Source organism: Dermacentor albipictus, chromosome 1 (genome assembly GCF_038994185.2).
Source record: "Dermacentor albipictus isolate Rhodes 1998 colony chromosome 1, USDA_Dalb.pri_finalv2, whole genome shotgun sequence".
In the NCBI taxonomy this organism is placed as follows: domain Eukaryota; kingdom Metazoa; phylum Arthropoda; class Arachnida; order Ixodida; family Ixodidae; genus Dermacentor; species Dermacentor albipictus.
The window spans coordinates 103413004-103432756 of record NC_091821.1 but is presented as its reverse complement, the minus strand read 5'-3'; the positions used below and the strand labels follow the sequence as shown (position 1 = coordinate 103432756).

General features: G+C 48.1%; 1 protein-coding gene across 4 annotated transcripts in view; it reads left to right on the top strand.

The window, feature by feature from the left end:
* Positions 1-19753, top strand: part of LOC135914200 (GTPase-activating Rap/Ran-GAP domain-like protein 3) — a 557065-nt gene that overhangs the window by 522841 nt on the left and 14471 nt on the right. For all 4 annotated transcript variants that reach the window (XM_065446945.1, XM_065446944.1, XM_065446946.2 and 1 more), the window contains 4 exons: positions 3921-4036; positions 7129-7233; positions 7385-7459; positions 8420-8483. In XM_065446945.1, coding sequence (XP_065303017.1) covers positions 3921-4036; positions 7129-7233; positions 7385-7459; positions 8420-8483 — 360 coding nt within the window. The remainder of the gene's footprint in view (positions 1-3920; positions 4037-7128; positions 7234-7384; positions 7460-8419; positions 8484-19753) is intronic.

Below are 19753 nucleotides of genomic sequence, written 5' to 3'. Positions count from 1 at the left end.
TCTGACAGAATAGCGCTGCGCTGCCTGTTTGCACTTGTACATCGCTTGTTCTCTTTCTCATCCTGGAGCGGAAAGAAAGTTCAAATGTATATAGTGCGGAGAATAGCGGCACTTTCCATGGTGGTTTCGAGGAAGCCTCTGCCGTTCGTGACACCGCTCTTGTCTATTCGGAAGCTGACAGGTGCCATTTACAATAGCTATCGTCAGAAATTTTCGTTATACACCGGGAAGTTGTGAAGCGTCGTCGAGGGTGCGTTCTGCCGACAAAATTTTTAGAGAGAAATTAGTAATAGCGGAGATATAGGAGCAAGCGAAACATCAATGGAGCGAGGAGGCGGGCTAACCCTCCCCCCCCTACCCCCCCCCCCCTTCCACACACACACGCATGCAGAAGCACATTGCCTGGATCAGCGTCCGCAAGCAGCCCCCTTCTTTTTTCTCCTCCTTTTATTTGTGTGTGCTTGATTTCGTTCATCAATATTTTTTTTCCCTCTTGCTTTAATCGCTCATCATATATTACTCTCTCTCTCTTTGTCATCAGTACATAGTACCCTACAGCACAGGTGTTTATAGGAGCTACTATTCACGGAGACCATACAACAGCGTGGACGCCACGTCTAGTCTAAGACTAGTACGAACTAATTATAACTCATACTTAAAATCATTAGGGGTCCATTGAAAGGCGAAAGCAGCTGCACAATGGCCTCCGTCTCATATATGTTTTTTTTAACAGGCGTACAATGACCGAGCTCGCCTGTCCGACCTTGTACTTGCAATGTTGCCGAACAACATGCGTAAGGAATTGGTACTTTTAGTCTCTATTTATAATGCCCTGATTTGTTACTGCGGCATTCAAAATAAGGACGCCCTGGATTAAAGTCCCAAAACAACAACGCTGGTCTTGCCAGACAAGATCTGTATGCGTTTGAGTTATCTAGAACCCTTGCGCGGGCATCTCCACACCAGTACATTATCGTATTTCGCTCAATAGCTGCTATTTCAGTCGTGAATAAAGCCGGTATGCACTTCTCCACTGCAACGCCTACACAATAGGCGGCTTTATTCTTCTCTATAATGCAGCGAAGCATCGCTGTAAGCACATGCCGAAGGATAAATGTTTGCATCGTTATTTTGCTCTGACTGAGCAACGTGAAGCACGTCACCAAGGTTCACGTGCCGCGCAAAACTCGCCGTCTTTCCCTTAACTCTCCGTACTTGGATTTATGTCGCCCTATTTTCGAAACGCTGTTTGTCACCGAAGTTTCAAGGCATTCGGCGCGCTGGCCGGGGATATTAAAATCTGCTCAAGCTTGAAAGCGTAACGAGCGCGCAGGGTCTGCCGTTCCCGCCTCGCTGTGGGCTCGTGTGCACGCCACGCGCAGCCACGCATCTACGTAGCCTTCGCTGCGGGCGGCGCGCACGCAGTTCCAGCGCAACGACGTGACAGAATTACGGGATCGCGCGATTCGAGCCACGTGTCTGAGGTGTCTACACCGAAGCCATCCTCGCTGGTAGTGGTCCGCTCGCAGCGACGTGACCAGGCGCCGCTCTCCCGCGCGCACTGTTTGTGCCGCTGTGTACGCGCGGCGGCGTCAGCACGCGACTGCCCGACCGTGTTCACTCGTGCGGCGCGCGTTTCGTTTACTGTGTCACCGCCATGCTTTTCTCTGTCCATTTTCGTCTTTCTTTTCCCCCTTTGCTTCATTGTGCCATTTTTATTTTCGTATTTTGTTCTTACGCCACTGTTGCTTTTCGCAGACATGACAAATTGCAAAGAGCCGCGACCCATTTTGCTTTTGAATGCTGTTGAACGTGAACTCCTCCCGCTCTGCGCAGCTTCAACTTCTTCCCGAGCACAATTTGTTTTTGTTTCCTCCTCTTGTTTTTCTTTCTTTATGAATGGTTCTTAGACGCCCGGAAATGGGGGCTTTAGCTGACTAAGGCTTGGTTGTCGTCGGGATGTGCCGGCACACAAGTAAAGAAGAAGGTGCGGGTCCAGAGATTTCGCCGACAGTGGCGAATCGCGCCTGCGGTTTGCGGTCTCTCTCAGTTCTTAGCAATTCCCCTTCCCGCAAATTGACTTGACTGCGTGGGGTCGCGCCATGCGCAGGATTGCTCGCTTCGTTCGGAGTGACAACTCACTCCATAAGCGGAAGCCGCGTGACTGACACGTGTAGTGCGAAAGTCGAGTACAAAGTTGGCTACACTGAAAACCGAGCTCTGGAACCCACAAATTCCTTACGCCTCTGTAAATGGTTATGTGCCGAAAAATGGGACTCGAGAAGCATTCTTCCACGCTCTTATCACCTCACCAGTTCATTCAACATCTCCTCTTTAGTGAGTTACTAATTTAATAATAATTAATTATGCTTATATGTAGTTCATGTCACAGCGGGTTTCACAAGCCTAAATTACGTTTTGCCTTTGGCAACTCGAGTTCTTAGTTAAACGAAAGCCTTAAATGGCTCGTTGCAATGGCTCATACCCGAAAAAAGCGGCGTCTAGTCCAGTGATGCAAAAAAATCAGGGATGCAAAAAATATCATAATTAGGAATGGCTCATACCCCCGTAAGAAAGCAAAGATGCAGTAGCTGAATAGGAATTGAGAAACGAAAGAAAGAATGAAAGAAGGGAAAGAAGGAACGAAATATCAAATTAAAAAAGAAACAAAGACAGACAGAAAGACGGAAAGAAAGAGAGAACGAAAGGGAAAGAACAAAAGAACCTTCCGGTAGTGCATTAGGTCCGCGCATGTGTCGTTGAGCAGGTCGACCTACAGCGCCATACGTTTACTTCACAGTGCGGCTCGTTATGTCTAGCAAGAAGGCTGACCCTTCCGATCGCGTAACTTGATGCATTACCAAGTGTGCTTTCGCCTTCACGCGTTACAGGAGTGTAACATGCTGCCGAATTTTTTGCCACTTCTGATAGAATGAACGCGGGCCGATTCTTTCTCCGTTTGTCACCAACTTCGCAGAAACTTGAAAGTGTACCGTGGATCTTGAACAAGCTGCGCCATAGTTTGGCCAACAATATTGGCCTAATGGCATAGCTTGCAGATTTATCATGGTACATTATTTAATCATTCAAATTTATAAGCCCCGTGCAGAAAGCCCTCGTTGACTTTCAGCTCCGGCTTTCTTCAGTAAACTTAAACGACCCTGCGAATACAAACCCTTCAAAGAAACATGCAGAACCAACGTACAAGTTGGAATCTATGTCAAGCGAAGCTTTAGCCAAGCGCTGTGTAATAAATCCTCTACAACTGACGGCGATGCGTACAATTGTGACAGCTTTCAGCCTATGCGGCGTCTAGTTTCATGCAGTGTTCATGCTTATCTATTATGCCGCTCACAAAGTATGGCAAAATTGCAACACTAAATCAGGCGGATGCGGAAATTAAGACGTCTACGCAGCGGTGTCACGAAGTCTAACGCGATGTGTGATGCTTGTCGAGGAAAGAAACGTTATTACAGGTGTATGGACAGATAAGTACGACACATATCTAGCTACACGTAAGAATTCACTACCTTTTGTGGCACATTCTCATTGCAGAGGGTTCGCAAGAATGGGCGCACATCCAGTGGCACGTACCGAAAGGCGAAATAAGTAAACCCAAGAATCAGTTGAATATGATGCGCTGTTTCATTAAGTGGTATGTGTGCTTTAGAGACACCAATGAGCCCACATTATATGTTGAGGCTACATGTAAGAACTTATTTTGTATTACCCAGAACAGAGGTGCGCTTACTGGCACAACTATGACGGTCAACAAGTATGTATGTATATATATATATATATATATATATATATATATATATATATATATATATATATATATATATATATATATATATATATATATATATATATTTATAAGCAGTGTCTCTATTTGAACATTTGTGCTTGGCTGATTGCAGTGATCAATGGTGAGAAGGCGGCCTTCAACACGCCAATCTTCGCCCAGAAGCGAGAGAGGACGCTGGACATGCTGATCAAGGACCTCTACAACGAGCACATGTCGGAGAGCAGGACGGTGAGCCGCCCAATTCACACGGGCTCGACATGAGCGCTTCTTATCGTCCTGATTTCTACTGGCTATTATAATGCGCAGAACTGCTCAAGCAATAAGCCTCCGAGCAGCGGTCGGTACTTTCGAGAGACCCCCGATCCACCCGCACGACATCCTCGAAAACAAAGAAGAGAGAGACAAAAATACAGCAGCCCACACCCCAACCTTACGGGGGAACAGGCTAGGGACCGGCGCCTGTATACTGACAAACACATATCCACACCTCCAAATACTTAGTAGGATACACCCTGAACTTTATGGGTAAACCAGTCCTTGGTCCGGGGAGCGGCCAACTCTTGTCCACGTAACGTGGACGTGTAAACTACGGCCTTCGCCCCTTACGACGCAAATGTGAAGTGACAGGCAGTGGGAGGTTTGGCTTGATAGCGATTACCTACACCGCCAGAAAGCTCTTCTCGATCAAGCCCAGTGAGCCGCAGAGACCAGAGGAGCCCTGGACTGAGGTACCCACCCACATCCCAAAACCTCCAAGAGAAATAAAGGTTATACCGCTGCTATAATACGCAGCCTAAACGGTCGAAACAAAAATAACGGACAAGAAATAGTCGAGCGCTGTCCTTTCTGAACAAATCCGCCAGTTAAATAAAGGTGATGTCGCTCCACATTACGTTTAAATAACGGTTGCATGTGTACGGTTTCCCTTTCTCCGGCAGTCAGCTCTGAAGGGTCAAACACGGGTTATTCTGTGCATGTATATTGAGGCATTGACTTGAACGAGCTCCAAATTGATTCGAGCGTACCCGAGCTTATAGGACGCGATATAGGACTTGCAGACAGGCTCTTCTTGAACTCCCACCGTTAACTCAACAGTTTATTTATTCACTCAATCATTCAACGTTTTCTCATTCATTGACGTAGTTGAGAACTCTCCTTCGGATCTGTTCGTTTCTTTGTGTGTGTGTGTGTGTGTGTGTGTGTGTGTGTGTGTGTGTGTGTGTGTGTGTGTGTGTGTGTGTGTGTGTGTGCGCGCGCGTGTGCGTGTGTGCGTGTGCGTGTGTGCGTGCGTGCGTGCGTGTGTGCGTGCGTGCGTGTGTGCGTGTGTGTGTGCGTGCGTGTGTGTGTGCGCGTGTGCGCGTGTGTGTGTGTGCGCGTGTGTGTGTGTGCGCGTGTGTGTGTGTGCGCGTGTGTGTGTGTGCGCGTGTGTGTGTGCGCGTGTGTGTGTGTGCGCGTGTGTGCGCGTGTGTGTGTGTGCGCGTGTGTGTGTGTGTGCGTGAGTGTGTGAGTGAGTGAGAGAGTGAGAGCGCGTGCGTGCGTGCGTGCAATTTCCGTGCCCTATGCTTCACATGCGCTTTATGACAGGTGAACTGTAAAGTTAGACTTTGTCAGCCAAGTTTAGAGTAGCTATGATATCAGCACTATGAAGGTATTTAAACACGTGAATTAAATGAACTACGCTTTGTTGTACGCGTGATATGCCGGGAAATTACGCTTAACTGGGTTCGGCACGAGCTGAGGTGGCCCCTTGTACCCACTAAAGCCAAGTCGTCCTTTTTAGAAAGCTTGGCATCGAAATACTATCGCTTTTGTGGTTCACCTACTCGCGGGTACTGTAACGCTTATGCATTCAAGCCGGTCAACAATGATTTTTTTCAGTAAGAGCAATGACTTCGTTGTCCATCCATAAATTTATTCTTTCAAACTGCCATTTCTATCTCGCCCATATATCCACGAGTGATATTTCGTTGTTTCCCAATCATTAGTCGGATTGTGCATGTGAGACGCGGGCGTGCACGTACATTCCAGCGAATCCGTGCGCAGCTTGGTTGCGTCTTTCAGTGCTTGCAACGGCTGCAGCTGCCTTGCAGGGTCACGCATCACCCTGCAGAGTTCCGGGCCCGAATTCACACAAACACACACGAAAAACTTCTTACGCTAAAACTGTTAGTATGAGCCAGTCAATCGTGATGTCGGACATAATATTATTGAAGGTGGTCAGGCAATGGCTAACATCATTTACCAATGAAAAGCTTTGTGAATTTGGCCCCCTATCAAAAACTTCCACGAACACTGATTGTGTAAAATTCGAGTGACGTTGACAAGTCGGAGGCTCCGAACCACAGTGAGGCCGACCGTTAGGCGTGGGAAACTAACTGCCCATCAAGCACGGCGACACACTGCCCTTACCATTATATTCTGTCATACGTTTTTACAGCCTACGTACATGCGCGTATCATTAACCTTATTGGTGCTTGCCTTCCTTACCTCGTTGATGGAAGAGAGTGCACGCACGGGTTAGAGAAAGCGGCGAGGAACAGCGCTGAATGCTGCATAAGCACGCATTCGCATCTTCATTAATGTATCTGCTGCTGTGTTCAATGTCAATATGCAACGTTAACGGCGTGCTTAAAAACAATCGTCGGTTGCAACGACGAATATGAGCATATTTGATGTTCATGGTGAGCTCACAGGTGCGACCTTCAGAAAGCCATTTCCACAAGCACTTTTCGGAGTCATTTACCTGCCTTTAAAGCTTTAAAAATCCGAGACCGCATTCATGAAGCATTTTGCTCGTAAGAGCTGTTTGCCACTGCCCGGCAACGTTGTCTAATGATACATCCAACATCACGATTTTCTGGTACCTGCTCTTGCAAACAATTCAAGCGGTGGAACCTTATTGGGAAAACTTGTCTTGTTATTGATTGTCCGCCGTGTTTTTAGATAATTGAGTTGTACAGAGTCTTCCACTTTTAGGTGAAACGGACATATTTTATTAATTGAATAATCGTATACACAATATTTTCGCCATGAAGTAGAAGGAATGCTCAAGTTACACTGGCTTAAATACTTATGAAAGTTCCTTCCATATCAATTTTGTATTTGTGGTGTATTCCCTCTATGTGATGACCCTCAAATGAGAGTCAACAGTATGTTTAAATAAATAAATAAATAAATAAATAAATTAGGTGCTTTCCCTACCTAATAGCCGACGACCCGGAACACATTGCAAAAAACTGGGGCTGGTTCTTGTATCGTGGGAGCTTCTTGTTGAAGGACGCTCATTAAAGGTACGTTTTTTTGTTTTTGTTTTTTGACAGAACATGCTGAACAGGCGTGCATTCAGTGACGTGTTGCCAGAGACACCCAGAGGTTCGCGTCGCAAAGAAGAGGCCAGACAAGTGGAGTTCGTGCGGATTGGACAGGTCAGCCACGTGGAGACCAATTATCTGGCGCCAGTTTCTTTCTGCTCGACCCCCACCTCCCTTTTTCAGTCTCTATGCAGTTGCTAACAATTGAAACATGCCTGTCTGTATGTTTTAATCCCTAAGCAGCGCTTTGTTATACTTTTTTTAGGCCCTGAAGCTGGACACCATTGTAAAAGGGGATGCTCCCACCAGTCTCGCCACAACTAGTCTCTTCAAACGAGAAGTAGGCAGTCTGCTTTTGTCTATTTTACCGCACAAAAGAGTGATCTCCAAGGAAACAGACTTTGATAGTTCGTAACGCCTCGCTCAGCACACATTTTAAATTGTTTTTATCAGCGACCAAAGAGCGATTTGTCATACGGATAGCCATAGAATAGAACATTATACTTGCGAAATTTTCAGCTTGTGGAATGAATAGAATAGCCATAATCAATTGCTACATATGAGCTTATTCAAAGCCAAGTGAAGCCCCGTCATTTGCAGCGAGGCTTTAAGCGCAGCAGTCATGCTCACCATCCCTCACACAAAAACAGTTCTTTGCTGTCCCTGATGTCGGACAACAAAGTGTAATCGTCATCATGTCCTTTGTCGTGCATGCCGTGTCATCGTTATCATGGCGTCGTTTCCGCCATCGTCGCGCAGTGAGATGTTTTGCGGAGTAGATGACTTAAGGATACCAAAGGAGCTTAACTATGTGCCTTTCTTGAAGGATACCTAAAAAAATCAAATTACGGGATTTTTACGTGCCAAAACCACGATTTGATTATGAGGCATGCCGTAGTGGGGGACTCCGTAATAGTTTGGATCACCAGGGGTCCTTTAATTAACGTGCACCGAAGTCTAAGTACACGGGTGTTTTCGCCCCCATCGAAATGCAGCTGCAGTGGCCGGGATTCGATCCCGCAACCTCGGGCTTCCCAACACCATAGCCACTAAGCAACCACGGTGCGTTACTTCATTGTCAAAGTGCTTCAGAAAAGCTCATGCTAGTGCTCATTTATTATCTCCATTGGTGTTGTCGGAATCTGGTTACACACTGCGCCAGCGCCACAGGGCATGGGGTAGTTACTTCATTATCGTATTTTCCGCGAAGTCGCTGTGCTTGTACTGATAGCACTCTCGTCTGCACATTTGCTTAAGAGCTTTTTTTAAATTATTTTGATTCCTTTCTTTCTTTGTACAGCCTTGGGAACCCCAGTGCTTCTACCCAGACTTCCCTCACGATATCGTCTGTGGTGATTCTTGGGGTAAGTGAGCCTACATTTGTCTTTAGAGCAGTCGTTTGGTATTGAACTGTTTATTTTTTCTTGCGTATTGCCACAGCATTGATATTGGAAGCCTCAGATGTAGAGTCAATTTACCATATTAGCTCGAAAATAAGCACCCCTTTCTTTCTTTGGAAATCTCGGGGTACTCTACCTAGGACATGGTGCATGTAATATATTTGCGTTTACATTCATCAACTTACTTTTTTAAGTAGAGCCACCAATGGAAAAGAGATACTTAGAATCCTGAGGGTAGGGGGTGTTATTTCGTTTCAATGCAGTAATGTGCATACACTGCTTCGCTCTCTCCACCAAGCAAAATACAAGGTCAAATTGGTTCATGACAGCACCTTTTGTTCTACAGTTGTATGTTCTGCGTGTATGTTTTACCCTGATTGCGATGTTGGGGCTTCGTTCTTCCATCAGGGAAAGACATTGTTGTTAGGCGACCTTCACTTCGAGAAGAGCTTGTTTCTGCCGATATTTTGCCGCCTGTCGACATTTTCACTGGAAAAAACAGATTTCAGCTTAATTTCTTCGGAGGAATCTGTAAATACCACCTGTACGATCTTAAGTTATCGGCGAAGCTGGAATAGGAAGCCTTGCAAACGCAGCGCAGCTTATCAGAATGGCTCGTTGTGTTAGTTGGTGCATAGTAGCCAGAAATAGAATATGCAACACTGACAAGGACGCAACAAAACGGACGCGGACAAGCGCCCCACATACGCGAGAAAGAAACACAACGCTCAAATATACACAAACGTCGAGTGCATGAAAACGCTACACGCTTAACCGGCTTATCACCGTCCGGTACGTGCATGACAGCTCCAGCGGCTCTCGTGTGCTATGGGGATTCTTTAAAATATCACAGCTGCGAATCTCTTCCTATAATAGCTGAGCTGGAAGTATCACGCTATTCGCACGAAATATGGCGCGCTAGGTTACGTTTATGCCATGCTACATAACCATAACACCATCAAAAAACCATAGCCCAAGCACTTTTTCGGGCCTAGGCTATCATTCACCAAGACTATACTTTCCTTGGCAAAGCAATGCTCCTCGCTGTGGCCTCGAGAACTGCACATAAATGTAATCACGTATAGGTAGTTCTGCGCAGCGAACGGAGTTACGAAGCGTTTGACTCTGGACTCAGGTTAAAACGCACCAATATCCTAAAAACGCCAACGTCTCCTGTAAATCCATAAAAATTTTTAAAGTAACCTCCAGCTTTGCTTCGCTGTCTTAGTACTTCACTTGGTTGAAAAGAAAAGCTCGCGCTACGTATGTATGAACGCTGAGCAATGCCTATTTAGTGGTGCCGCGTAATGGACGCGTAGATTGATAGCATCCATTGAGCGTTGGTTTTGTAGGAGTATTACTCCGCTTCCTCGCTAAGCCAGAACGTTTGATTGCAGGAAACGTCCCTAAGGCTTTTTGCTGCCTGCTATGCACATCAAATAATAATGATCCATAATGACCCGGTTTGTGCGAAACGTATTTTTGCAACATCTTTGGCGTCGGAGACATGATGCCTGACGCGTCTCGCTTGAGCACGTGCCCGCTCAAGGCTGCTTGTTATCCGCGTCCCCGAAAACACCAAAATGCACCACTTATAATTGTACGTAATCACGCTACCTCTACCGTTGCGCTCCAGCAATTGCGCTTTATGTGCGATGACCGCTATTCATGCCTAGCCTTTCTTCTAATCAAACCTTCATAATAGCTGTTCCATTAACAAGCAGATCGCGCTCGGAGACCCTACACTTGCGATGTGGCTCAGCACAGTGTACCTTTCTTTATGTACGTGCAAGATACTACTTGAAGGCCCTACGTGCGAGCAGATGAAGAGTTACGAATGTATTGGATTGTGTTGGTGGTGAATGATCCAGGGTGGTGCACGCCTAATTCCTTCCTCGTATTAGTATTGTTTACCATACATATTGCACTATAGTTGCGAATCATCAATTCATAGACGTTTCAACTGAATATTATAAAATGTGATAAATTCTACGCAATCATTACCAAATGTCACTGGCAGGACAACTTTGTAGAAATTGCGGGATGCATATATAAGAAGTTACTGTTAGCTTCTTTTTTTGAAGTTCAGAACAGTTTCCTATTTTCGACAAGCGTAACAGTAAATAAGATACCTCGGTACCTTTTATTCAGTTGTATTATCAGGATAACAACTTGTAACATTTTCACTCAAGTTGCCTGGTCATTTACTGTTACATGCTGAGCCAGATTTTGACGCACCACGGAAACAGCTCATTCTTCTGTCTGCAATAAATTTTCACTATTGCATGAAGACCAGTGCTTTCTTAGTAAAAAAAAAAAAAAAACATGCGTACGTGAGCCCGTGTAAATTCCAGACTATCCATAATCAGCACCGTGACTCTTGATGAGCTAGACAAAAGGTAGACAATTGGCTCAACTGGCCTGGCCTCTGCCAAAAGAGTATACATAGGTCAAGACACTTGTCTAGAATGCGCTCCCGACAAACAAAGCAGCTTCCGAAGCATTAGGTGACCAGTTGGGCGACAGAAGACAAGGCATCTCGTAAAGGTTGCCGTGAGTGGTCGCTTCCAGCCGTTTTCGTAGAACGTGTTAGCGCTAATGTCGCCAGCACAGTCCGGAGAACACGCTCCACTCGTTCTAGACAAATGCATTGACCTCCGCGTCAGATTACACCCCTGAGGGTGTACACTGTAAGTGTCCGCTGTAGGGGTTGGAGGACGGACTTCGGGATGAAAACCCAAACTTGGGAGGATTTATTCTACATTCTATACAGGGAGGTGAGAGTCATTTAACAGTCGTACAGACATTACGGGCCGGCAGCAATTCGGACGCTGCGGCCCGCGGCAAGACGTTCGAGAGAGGTGAATCAGGGAATCAGGGACGGTCCCAGAATCTCTGGAAGGCTTCTTATACACCCTTCGTGCACTGTAAGTCACGTCATGTTTGACCAATGGGGGAGTCCGCTCCGATGACGCCACTTTCAGCCAATGGTAGGCGCCCGTGTCGCGGTGTCACACCTGGCGGCTCTCTGCGGTCTTGCCTCGCAGACTGGCAATGCACTTCTAATGAGGAGAAGGGGAGGGCTGCTCATGCTCCATTGTCCGAGGCCCACCTGCTAATCCCGGCGGCGCACGAACTCGTTGGCACGTGAACTTGTTGCCTTAAACTTGTTTGCTCGGCTGCTCCTCTGGAATGTGCTTTCCTGCTTCGGCATTCCTCAATTAGCTGTGCTGCGACTCGAAGTGGTTTGGGGAACTCGAAGTAATCGCAGGAAACAGCTCCATATCTAACAGCTCGTCCTCGCCCCGGTAGTTCTGAATGGCCGGTGAACTCAATTCGCTGGCCATGAGGAACGCTGATAGAAGCTGCAGGGTACTGGGGTCGAGTCTCGTTTGACGAACTTCGGGATCCTTGGCCCTGGAGAACAGACGTCAAACAAACCAAACAACACAGCGCTGCCCCACGTGTAAGCGCAGGCTCTTCACCCCTGACTCGCCAGGCTATTACTGAGTCAAAATCAACCCTGATCTTTTAGTTCCCCAATTTTGACAAAACAGTCGTAACCACCCCTCCAAACAGCCATCCATTTCTCCTCGAATGCCGACAAGACCAGAGTACTATTGTTGTTGCAAAACAAAAGGGTCGTTGACGATGCAAACAACAAATGAAAACAGCCGAACATAACTTAAGTGGCCTAACTACACGAACAGCATGTTTTCAATCTATCGCAGTGGCGTACCTATCGCACGTAATGGTGCCACTGAACAATCTGGTCAACCTCACAAGTACGTAATCACAAGCGCGCTAGCCTTGTGGTCACTATTCAGAACGCATACTTGTATCATAGGCAAACTCTTCATTACGCTTACTCACGTTTCTTCCTTTAGTCCCTCTAGGACACGTGATTTAAACGAACAATTAAACTTGCGGGACTTACACACTCCGCAGAACCCTTAAAATAATGCGTCTTTTAATAACTCGTTCCACGCGTACTTATCAGAGAAGTCAGAATACGGCTGCCTTCCACACACACTAGCAACCCAGTCATAAATTCTGCTTCCTTCCGTCCACACAGGACACGCGCTAATGGAACTAAGAACGCCTCTCAGTGCAAATCATGCACTCACTGAAAATCTACGCGCTTAACCTTAGAAAATTCAACTCTTAAAAAGAAAGAAGGTTAAATAACACACGCGCTTTACCATAGGCCTCTGAACGATAACCTTGACCCTCAGGTTACTCACACACACACACAAAAAAAGCCTATCTACTTATTAATGAGCATCTCGCGAGACTACATGTTTACTTAAAACGCATCTTTCAAATCTTGAGCTTCTCGAACGAAAACATAAACAAAGCTCAAACCTTACACCTTGAAAGAAATCCTAGTCTCAAATCGCGAAAACTTTCCGATGCTCAAAATAAAACAAAATAACACGTTTTACTTCTACGGACGCCCTCTTGGCCTCCCTTTCCAAACGCTTATGTCTGACTCATAGTCTGAGCCGTCCTCTCGGTGGTCGCGGCTTGAAAGCTACTCTGGCTGCCGAGAGACAACAAAAGAGCTGATTCACTATCAGCTCCCCCAAGACGTTACGGTCTCCTGCCAATTTGCGTCCTCCCGCCCCGCTTTCAACACGAACTCGATTGACCGCGTCGCTACTCCCCACCTGTTCTCGTCCTGCCACCTTGCGTTTCTTCGAACTGCACGCTGAGCTGTGAAAAGAACTACGGAACGACGAGGAGATTAACTGCCCCGTGCCCTTTGTCCGCGTCCGCGCAGAACATCAGGTCCCCCTTTGACCTGTGGCTCGCTCGTTTTGGATGCGTCAACATCGTCCGTGACGACCGCACCTTTTTCCTCGCGCCCTGCCCTTTTGGGGTTCTCGCCATCTTTGGCGGCGCTACATTAATTACCGTCTTTCGGTCTTCACCGCGCTTCTTTTTACGGCGCTTTCTCTTTGCACTCGCCTTCATGTCGCCTTCTCGTGCCTCGTGCTGGCCGGTACACATTTCGTCGGCCCGGATCGGTCTCTTACCCGCACAGTCTGATTGATTTACATTTAAATCAACACTCTCTCTGCCTCGACTGGCGGACAGCTCAACCGACTCTGGCACCATGCAGCAGGCTTTACTCGAGTAAGACAACTCGCACTCTTGCGAACTGCCCTCTACTACATTGCCCAGCTCACGCTGTGCATCGGCACACAGCCCGTCGGTATCGATCGCTGTCTCACGCGCACAGTCCGAATGATTAACTGAATCATCCCTATCTAGGCCATCTAGACTGGCGAAGAGCCGCACCGATCCCTGAACAATGCAGTTGTTCTCTCGTGAGCTACGGAGCTCGCCACCCCGAGAGCTATTCTCAACTGCATCGTCCAGCTCGCACTTCACTTCTGCACGCAGATCTGGCTCTACATGGGTGCTCGCGTCTGTCGCGTCAACAGTACCCTTTTCCTCGCTAGCAACCTCGCTAACCTTACCAGCGACGCACACACGCGGTAACTGTGCCAATTTGTTCGCAGCTGGCCTAGCTGTCTCCACAGTCATCTGTTGGCACAACACCTCGTCGCTCTCCTTGCGGCCTTTAACGGCCTCTGTTGCCACTAAGGCATCGTTAGCAGCTAGCTTTTTCCCTTCACTTATCAATCGGCAGCCAATCTCACAGGCACTATTCTTTTCCTCGGCTTTTGGCGAAAATCTGCTAAACACTTCCACATTCTTTCGCTCTGTACTTCCTACAGAATTCTCAGACAGCCGTTGTCTCTGTGCCAATAACTGATCACAATGCTGTATCTCTTTGATCAGTGCTGCCTTCTCTCTCTCATATCTTTGCTCTCGCTCACGTTCGCGTTCATTCTCACGTCCGTGACGCTCACACCTAAGAGTAAGTTCTTGAAGCTCATGCTTCCGTTCATTCTCGCGTTCTTCACGCTGATGCTCACTCCTAAGTTCACGACGCTCTCGCAAACGTACACGACGCGCACGCTCCCGTGGCTCCTGTATCACCTCCCAAGCAAGCTCAATGCTTTTGCCATCATTGCCACTATCGTTAATCGCCTTTATGATAGCTGGCGTTTTCATCCGTTCGTCCGCCTCAACTCCCAAATCGTCGCACACCAACAACAAGTCCAACCTCGTCAACCTTCTAAGATCCATGGCAGCTGCCCCGACAGGTGGTTAAAACTGTTTTCCTTAATTAATTTGTGCAAATACACAGTGCATCAAACTCCCGATTCCCAGAACTATCAAAATTGAACACACAACCTTTGAGTCTGGCGAATCATAAGGAAAAAAACCACGCGCTCACTTACGGTTGCAGCACCCTGCCATCCGGTTCATTTGTCCGCTGTTCCCGGTTCCTCCGGACTCCCTGGGTCGAAGGCTCGCTCCTTCTTCGCTACTCCCAGTTTCTTCGGACCTCTTTCGACGAAGGCTCTCTCTTCTTCGCTCTTCCCGGTTCCTTAGGATCTCTCTCGACGAAGGTTTATCCGTAGCGCTGCCACCAGCTGATGCATTCGGAGGCGATCCCACCGCTGCCACCAGATGTAGGGGTTGGAGGACGGACTTCGGGATGAAAACCCAAACTTGGGAGGATTTATTCTACATTCTATACAGGGAGGTGAGAGTCATTTAACAGTCGTACAGACATTACGGGCCGGCAGCAATTCGGACGCTGCGGCCCGCGGCAAGACGTTCGAGAGAGGTGAATCAGGGAATCAGGGACTGTCCCAGAATCTCTGGAAGGCTTCTTATACACCCTTCGTGCACTGTAAGTCACGTCATGTTTGACCAATGGGGGAGTCCGCTCCGATGACGCCACTTTCAGCCAATGGTAGGCGCCCGTGTCGCGGTGTCACACCTGGCGGCTCTCTGCGGTCTTGCCTCGCAGACTGGCAATGCACTTCTAATGAGGAGAAGGGGAGGGCTGCTCATGCTCCATTGTCCGAGGCCCACCTGCTAATCCCGGCGGCGCACGAACTTGTTGGCACGTGAACTTGTTGCCTTAAACTTGTTTGCTCGGCCGCTCCTCTGGAATGTGCTTTCCTGCTTCGGCATTCCTCAATTAGCTGTGCTGCGACTCGAAGTGGTTTGGGGAACTCGAAGTAATCGAAGGAAACATCCCCATATCTAACACCGCCTAGTGGACATCTCCATTCGGTCTGCTACTGAAGTTATGGTTGGCTGGGCTGGGGTACGCGTCAGGAGAAGATAGCCGCCTTCAGCCAATCAGCACTTTCAGCAGCAGACGAAATGGACATGATCACTAAAGGGCAAGATATAGTCCGGCGTAACGCGCGCGCGCGGCCACGCGCGGCGCGGTTAAGCGACGTCGGTGAAAAGCGAGCACTCTACAGTCCGGCGTCCCGGCGTAGCCGGCGTGCTTAGGCGCGCTTGGCGAGCACAACGCCGCTGGCGCGGACATAGAGCGTGTTCTATTTCACGCGGCTGCCGCTAGACCAGAATGCACTGCGCGCTGCAGCGGCAGCGAGCAGAAGGCAGAATGGCGGCCTGCGGTGCGCGTACTGACAGTGCGGCTGTGGTTTTTTGAACATCCGTGTGGGATGACAGCGCGAGTGAGGACGCCTGCTTGAAGCGATTTGCAACCTTCCATGTGTATACGATGTGAAACGCATGGACCACCGCGACACAGAGCGCAAGAACAACGCGTGGGAAGCTATACGAAAGCAGTGCGGTCTCGCCACAGGTAAGCTGCATTTCGCAGCTCCTGTACTAGCTGGTGGTAGTCGCCGAGTTGAGGGCGCTTGTCGAATAGCTTTCGCATGTACTACATACATGGTCCGCTTCCGTTGTTGACGTAGCCGAAGTACTAATAATATGAGTGCGATGTTCTGGCTGTCAGGCACGGCGGCCGCATTTCGATGGGGGCGAAATGCGAAAAACACCCGTGTGCTTAGATTTAGGTACACGTTAAAGAAGCCCAGGTAAGAAAGAAAGTGGTTTTCGCACGTAAAACCTTATGTTTTTTTTTCTGGCTGTCAGGAGAAGTTAACGCCATCCCGCAAAAGTTTTCATTTTAGCGCACAAACAGCGCGCGGAACGAGAAACGCGCGCGCTACCCGAACGACGCGCATGCGCCATGTAAACAGCTGTTCGCCGCGGCGAAGTTGCGCTCCCGGACGCACAGATGGCGCCAGCCTCGAGCTGCGCGCGCACGCCGAACTCTAGAGGAAGCAAATTTCTTGCACCCCTGGCGTCGCTAGCGCAGCGTATCCGACTTCGCCTGCCGCGGCCTGGCGCGCCGAGAACGCCGGACTATATCTTGGCCTTAAGGGGACACTTACAGAATAGCCTCTTGGCTGCAGTACCATTCCTGTTAGTGAGCTTAGACGCTCGTTTCTCACGTATCTGGTGCTGTTCAATTGAAAATATCCAACGATCATGCCAGATAAGTCGTAATCCACTTATCTGAATATTTTATCCCCGAAGAACACCTAATTACATTAAAAGCATTAACTGGCTCCCGCTCTTCTGGCAGGCCTAGTAGCTTAGAAAGACTCGAGCCTATTAGATTTCGCCTCGCGCTGGTGTTCTATTATGAACTAAAGATTGCTGGGGCGCTATAAAGTAAAGTTATTCCAAACTTTTCTATTCCAATTCTGCAATCATCGCTCCGCCATTGACCAACAACTTTTCTTAACCCCCCTCCCCCTTCGCCTGTCTGTTACGCGACGTCACGAAAACAGCGGTAACTCCCCATCTGATATGATGTGAACACACTGATTACGCATGACTGCAAAAAACAAAAGAAAAATAGTTATTTCTCATTCGACGCCTCTTCGCCATTACACCTCGGCTATTCATCAAACGTTTTCGGGCTGCACCCACTTCACCTGCCTGTCACGCGACGTGACAAAACCGCGAAAACTGACCACGTCAAGGTGACGTGTACGCGTTAAAGATGCATTAATATGCCGAACAAAACTAAAATTTTTTCTGAATACCGGTAGGCTGTCCCGTTCCGAAAGGAATAAAAGATGGCTGCCGCCGATCGCTCAGGCACTGACTGTAGAATAATACTTTTTGCGTGGCTATGTAACGTTTTCGAGCACTTTCGGCACGTTTACGACCTCGCTCAGTCAACTTTTCTTTGATGATGATCCTTTTTAGCGGCGTTCTTAACCTTCCGTTATATGCCGTCGCGATTTTCGACGAGCCACCCCAAGCTTAGTAAGGGAAAGCGGACCAATCGCAGATGCCGCACCACCCTGTTCATCCGGTTATCGATTATCAGTGCACTGGCTAGGCCCCATCGAATCCCTCTCCACTTGAGCCGTGGACCTTGCCTCTTATCAGCCAATTAGATAAGACAAGCAGCTCAGTGTAGGCAATGTCATTCGTTTTTAACGCAAACAAAAGTGACCTCCTATAAAGAGGAAAGCATTTGATTGGTTTCTTTAAACAACCCTGCGGGTTTTCGCCTGATGCTTGCGTCGGCGGTTACACTAATTGACGTCAGGAGATTGGAACAAAACATATTGGAATAGTTTTACGTTATAGGGCCCCTGGTCGAACATTCAAGAGAGGCGTAAAATATAGTGCACTCAGAGAGAAAAAGAGGGGAACGGAAATTTAAAAGGCATTGTGGCTAACCAGAACGGAATACCCGGTTCACTATTTCAAGCAGAGAGAGGAAGAACAAGTGATCGAAAGAATGGAAGAAGAGAAAGAGAGACAAGCGAATGAGAACGAGATATACATTGATGCACGAGAGAAAGCGAATTCCATTGTCGTCAGCACAGGCCGATGAAAGTCAAGAAGCTTAGTAGCGAGCTCTCCGCTTTTGCTGCGACGGCTCGGGGATGGGCTGCTCTGAAAGCGACTGGTAGCCAAGATGCTGACGCCCCTATCTGTGCAGTTGAGGGAAGTGGTAGCTGTTCTATGTAGTGTTGTCAGCCATGATGCAGAAAGCAAGCGGTTTGTTTAAGCTATTCCGAGCTGTAGTCGACTAAAACCGTCTGTTTCCCTTCACGAAAGTCCAGGTGAAGTCGAAGTCCGGCGGTCGGAACCGTGCAGTCGGGTGTGTTGACGAAAACTTCGCTTGTACAACATTAGCGGTCGCATGTTAGCGATACACCCTTCGTATGCGGGCCTGGGAAATTTGCCTGCTGCATCACTCCTTCACAGTGGCCGCGTTCCTAGAGAGAGAGAGAGAGGAAATGGGAAAGGCAGGGATGTTAACCAGAGAAAAAGATCCGGTTGGCTACCCTACGCTAGGGAGAGAGGGGAGGGGGAGGTAAAGTGGTAACACAGTAGAGATAAGCAAAGGAAGGAGCGTAGACACACAATCATAATCGGTCACTGTCACCGAATACTGTCATCGCACAGCACAGTGACACTTGCCGCACTATCAACATCTGTTCAGGCTACAGCCGCCTGTCCAATTCTGTCGCCCTCAAAAACCGCAACAGTGCCCTCGTCGCCCTCTGCTGCGATGGCTTATGATGGCGGTATTTCAAAATAAGTTTCTCTGTGAGAGGTCTTTAGTCAAAACGCGCTATCGCGGTTGCGAGTGATTGTCTCTGTAAATTATATCGAGGACTGTCACAAAGAAGGTGTTGAAAAGTCTCCTCGTTACCACAGTCCTCACACGAGGCGTCGTCGGCCCATCCAATTCGGTAAGCGAAAGACTTGGGGAAAGCCACCCCTAGCCACAGTCGACAAAGCAGGGTAGCTTCGCGATGGCAGAGTTCAGCTGGAATACAAAGGCATAGAGAGGAGTCAAGATTGTGGAGTCGGTAGTCGTGAAAACTTCCAGCGTTCCACAAGGAGAACTTAGCAGCTACATTCTTGGTTCAACATAACTGAAGGGCTCACGTAATGTTGCCACCAAGGGTTGCTAGTGCACTTCCTGTCTTGCGTCTGCATTCGTCTCGATTGGTCTAAGCTTTTTTGTAAATTTAGCGCACAACCTTAAGTGAAGTTTTTTCGTCGTGCCCGTGGCCAAAGTGCCATTATGCCAAAGTGGGCTAGAAGACTGAAAAAAAAAGGGAAGGTCTTCTCTCGACAACGTGAGCTCAAATTCGAGCACAAACTCTTGATATGGTCCACGCCATGGGGCACGGCTGCGCTTCTCTGTGCAGCTGCTGTCGAATTGGGGAAGACGCCCATTTTGAGTGCGGTTCCTGGCAAATCACACAAACTGCACCTCGAAGAGATTAAAGATCCCAAGCCATCGACGTTGTCACATATCACCTATCGAATTTGGT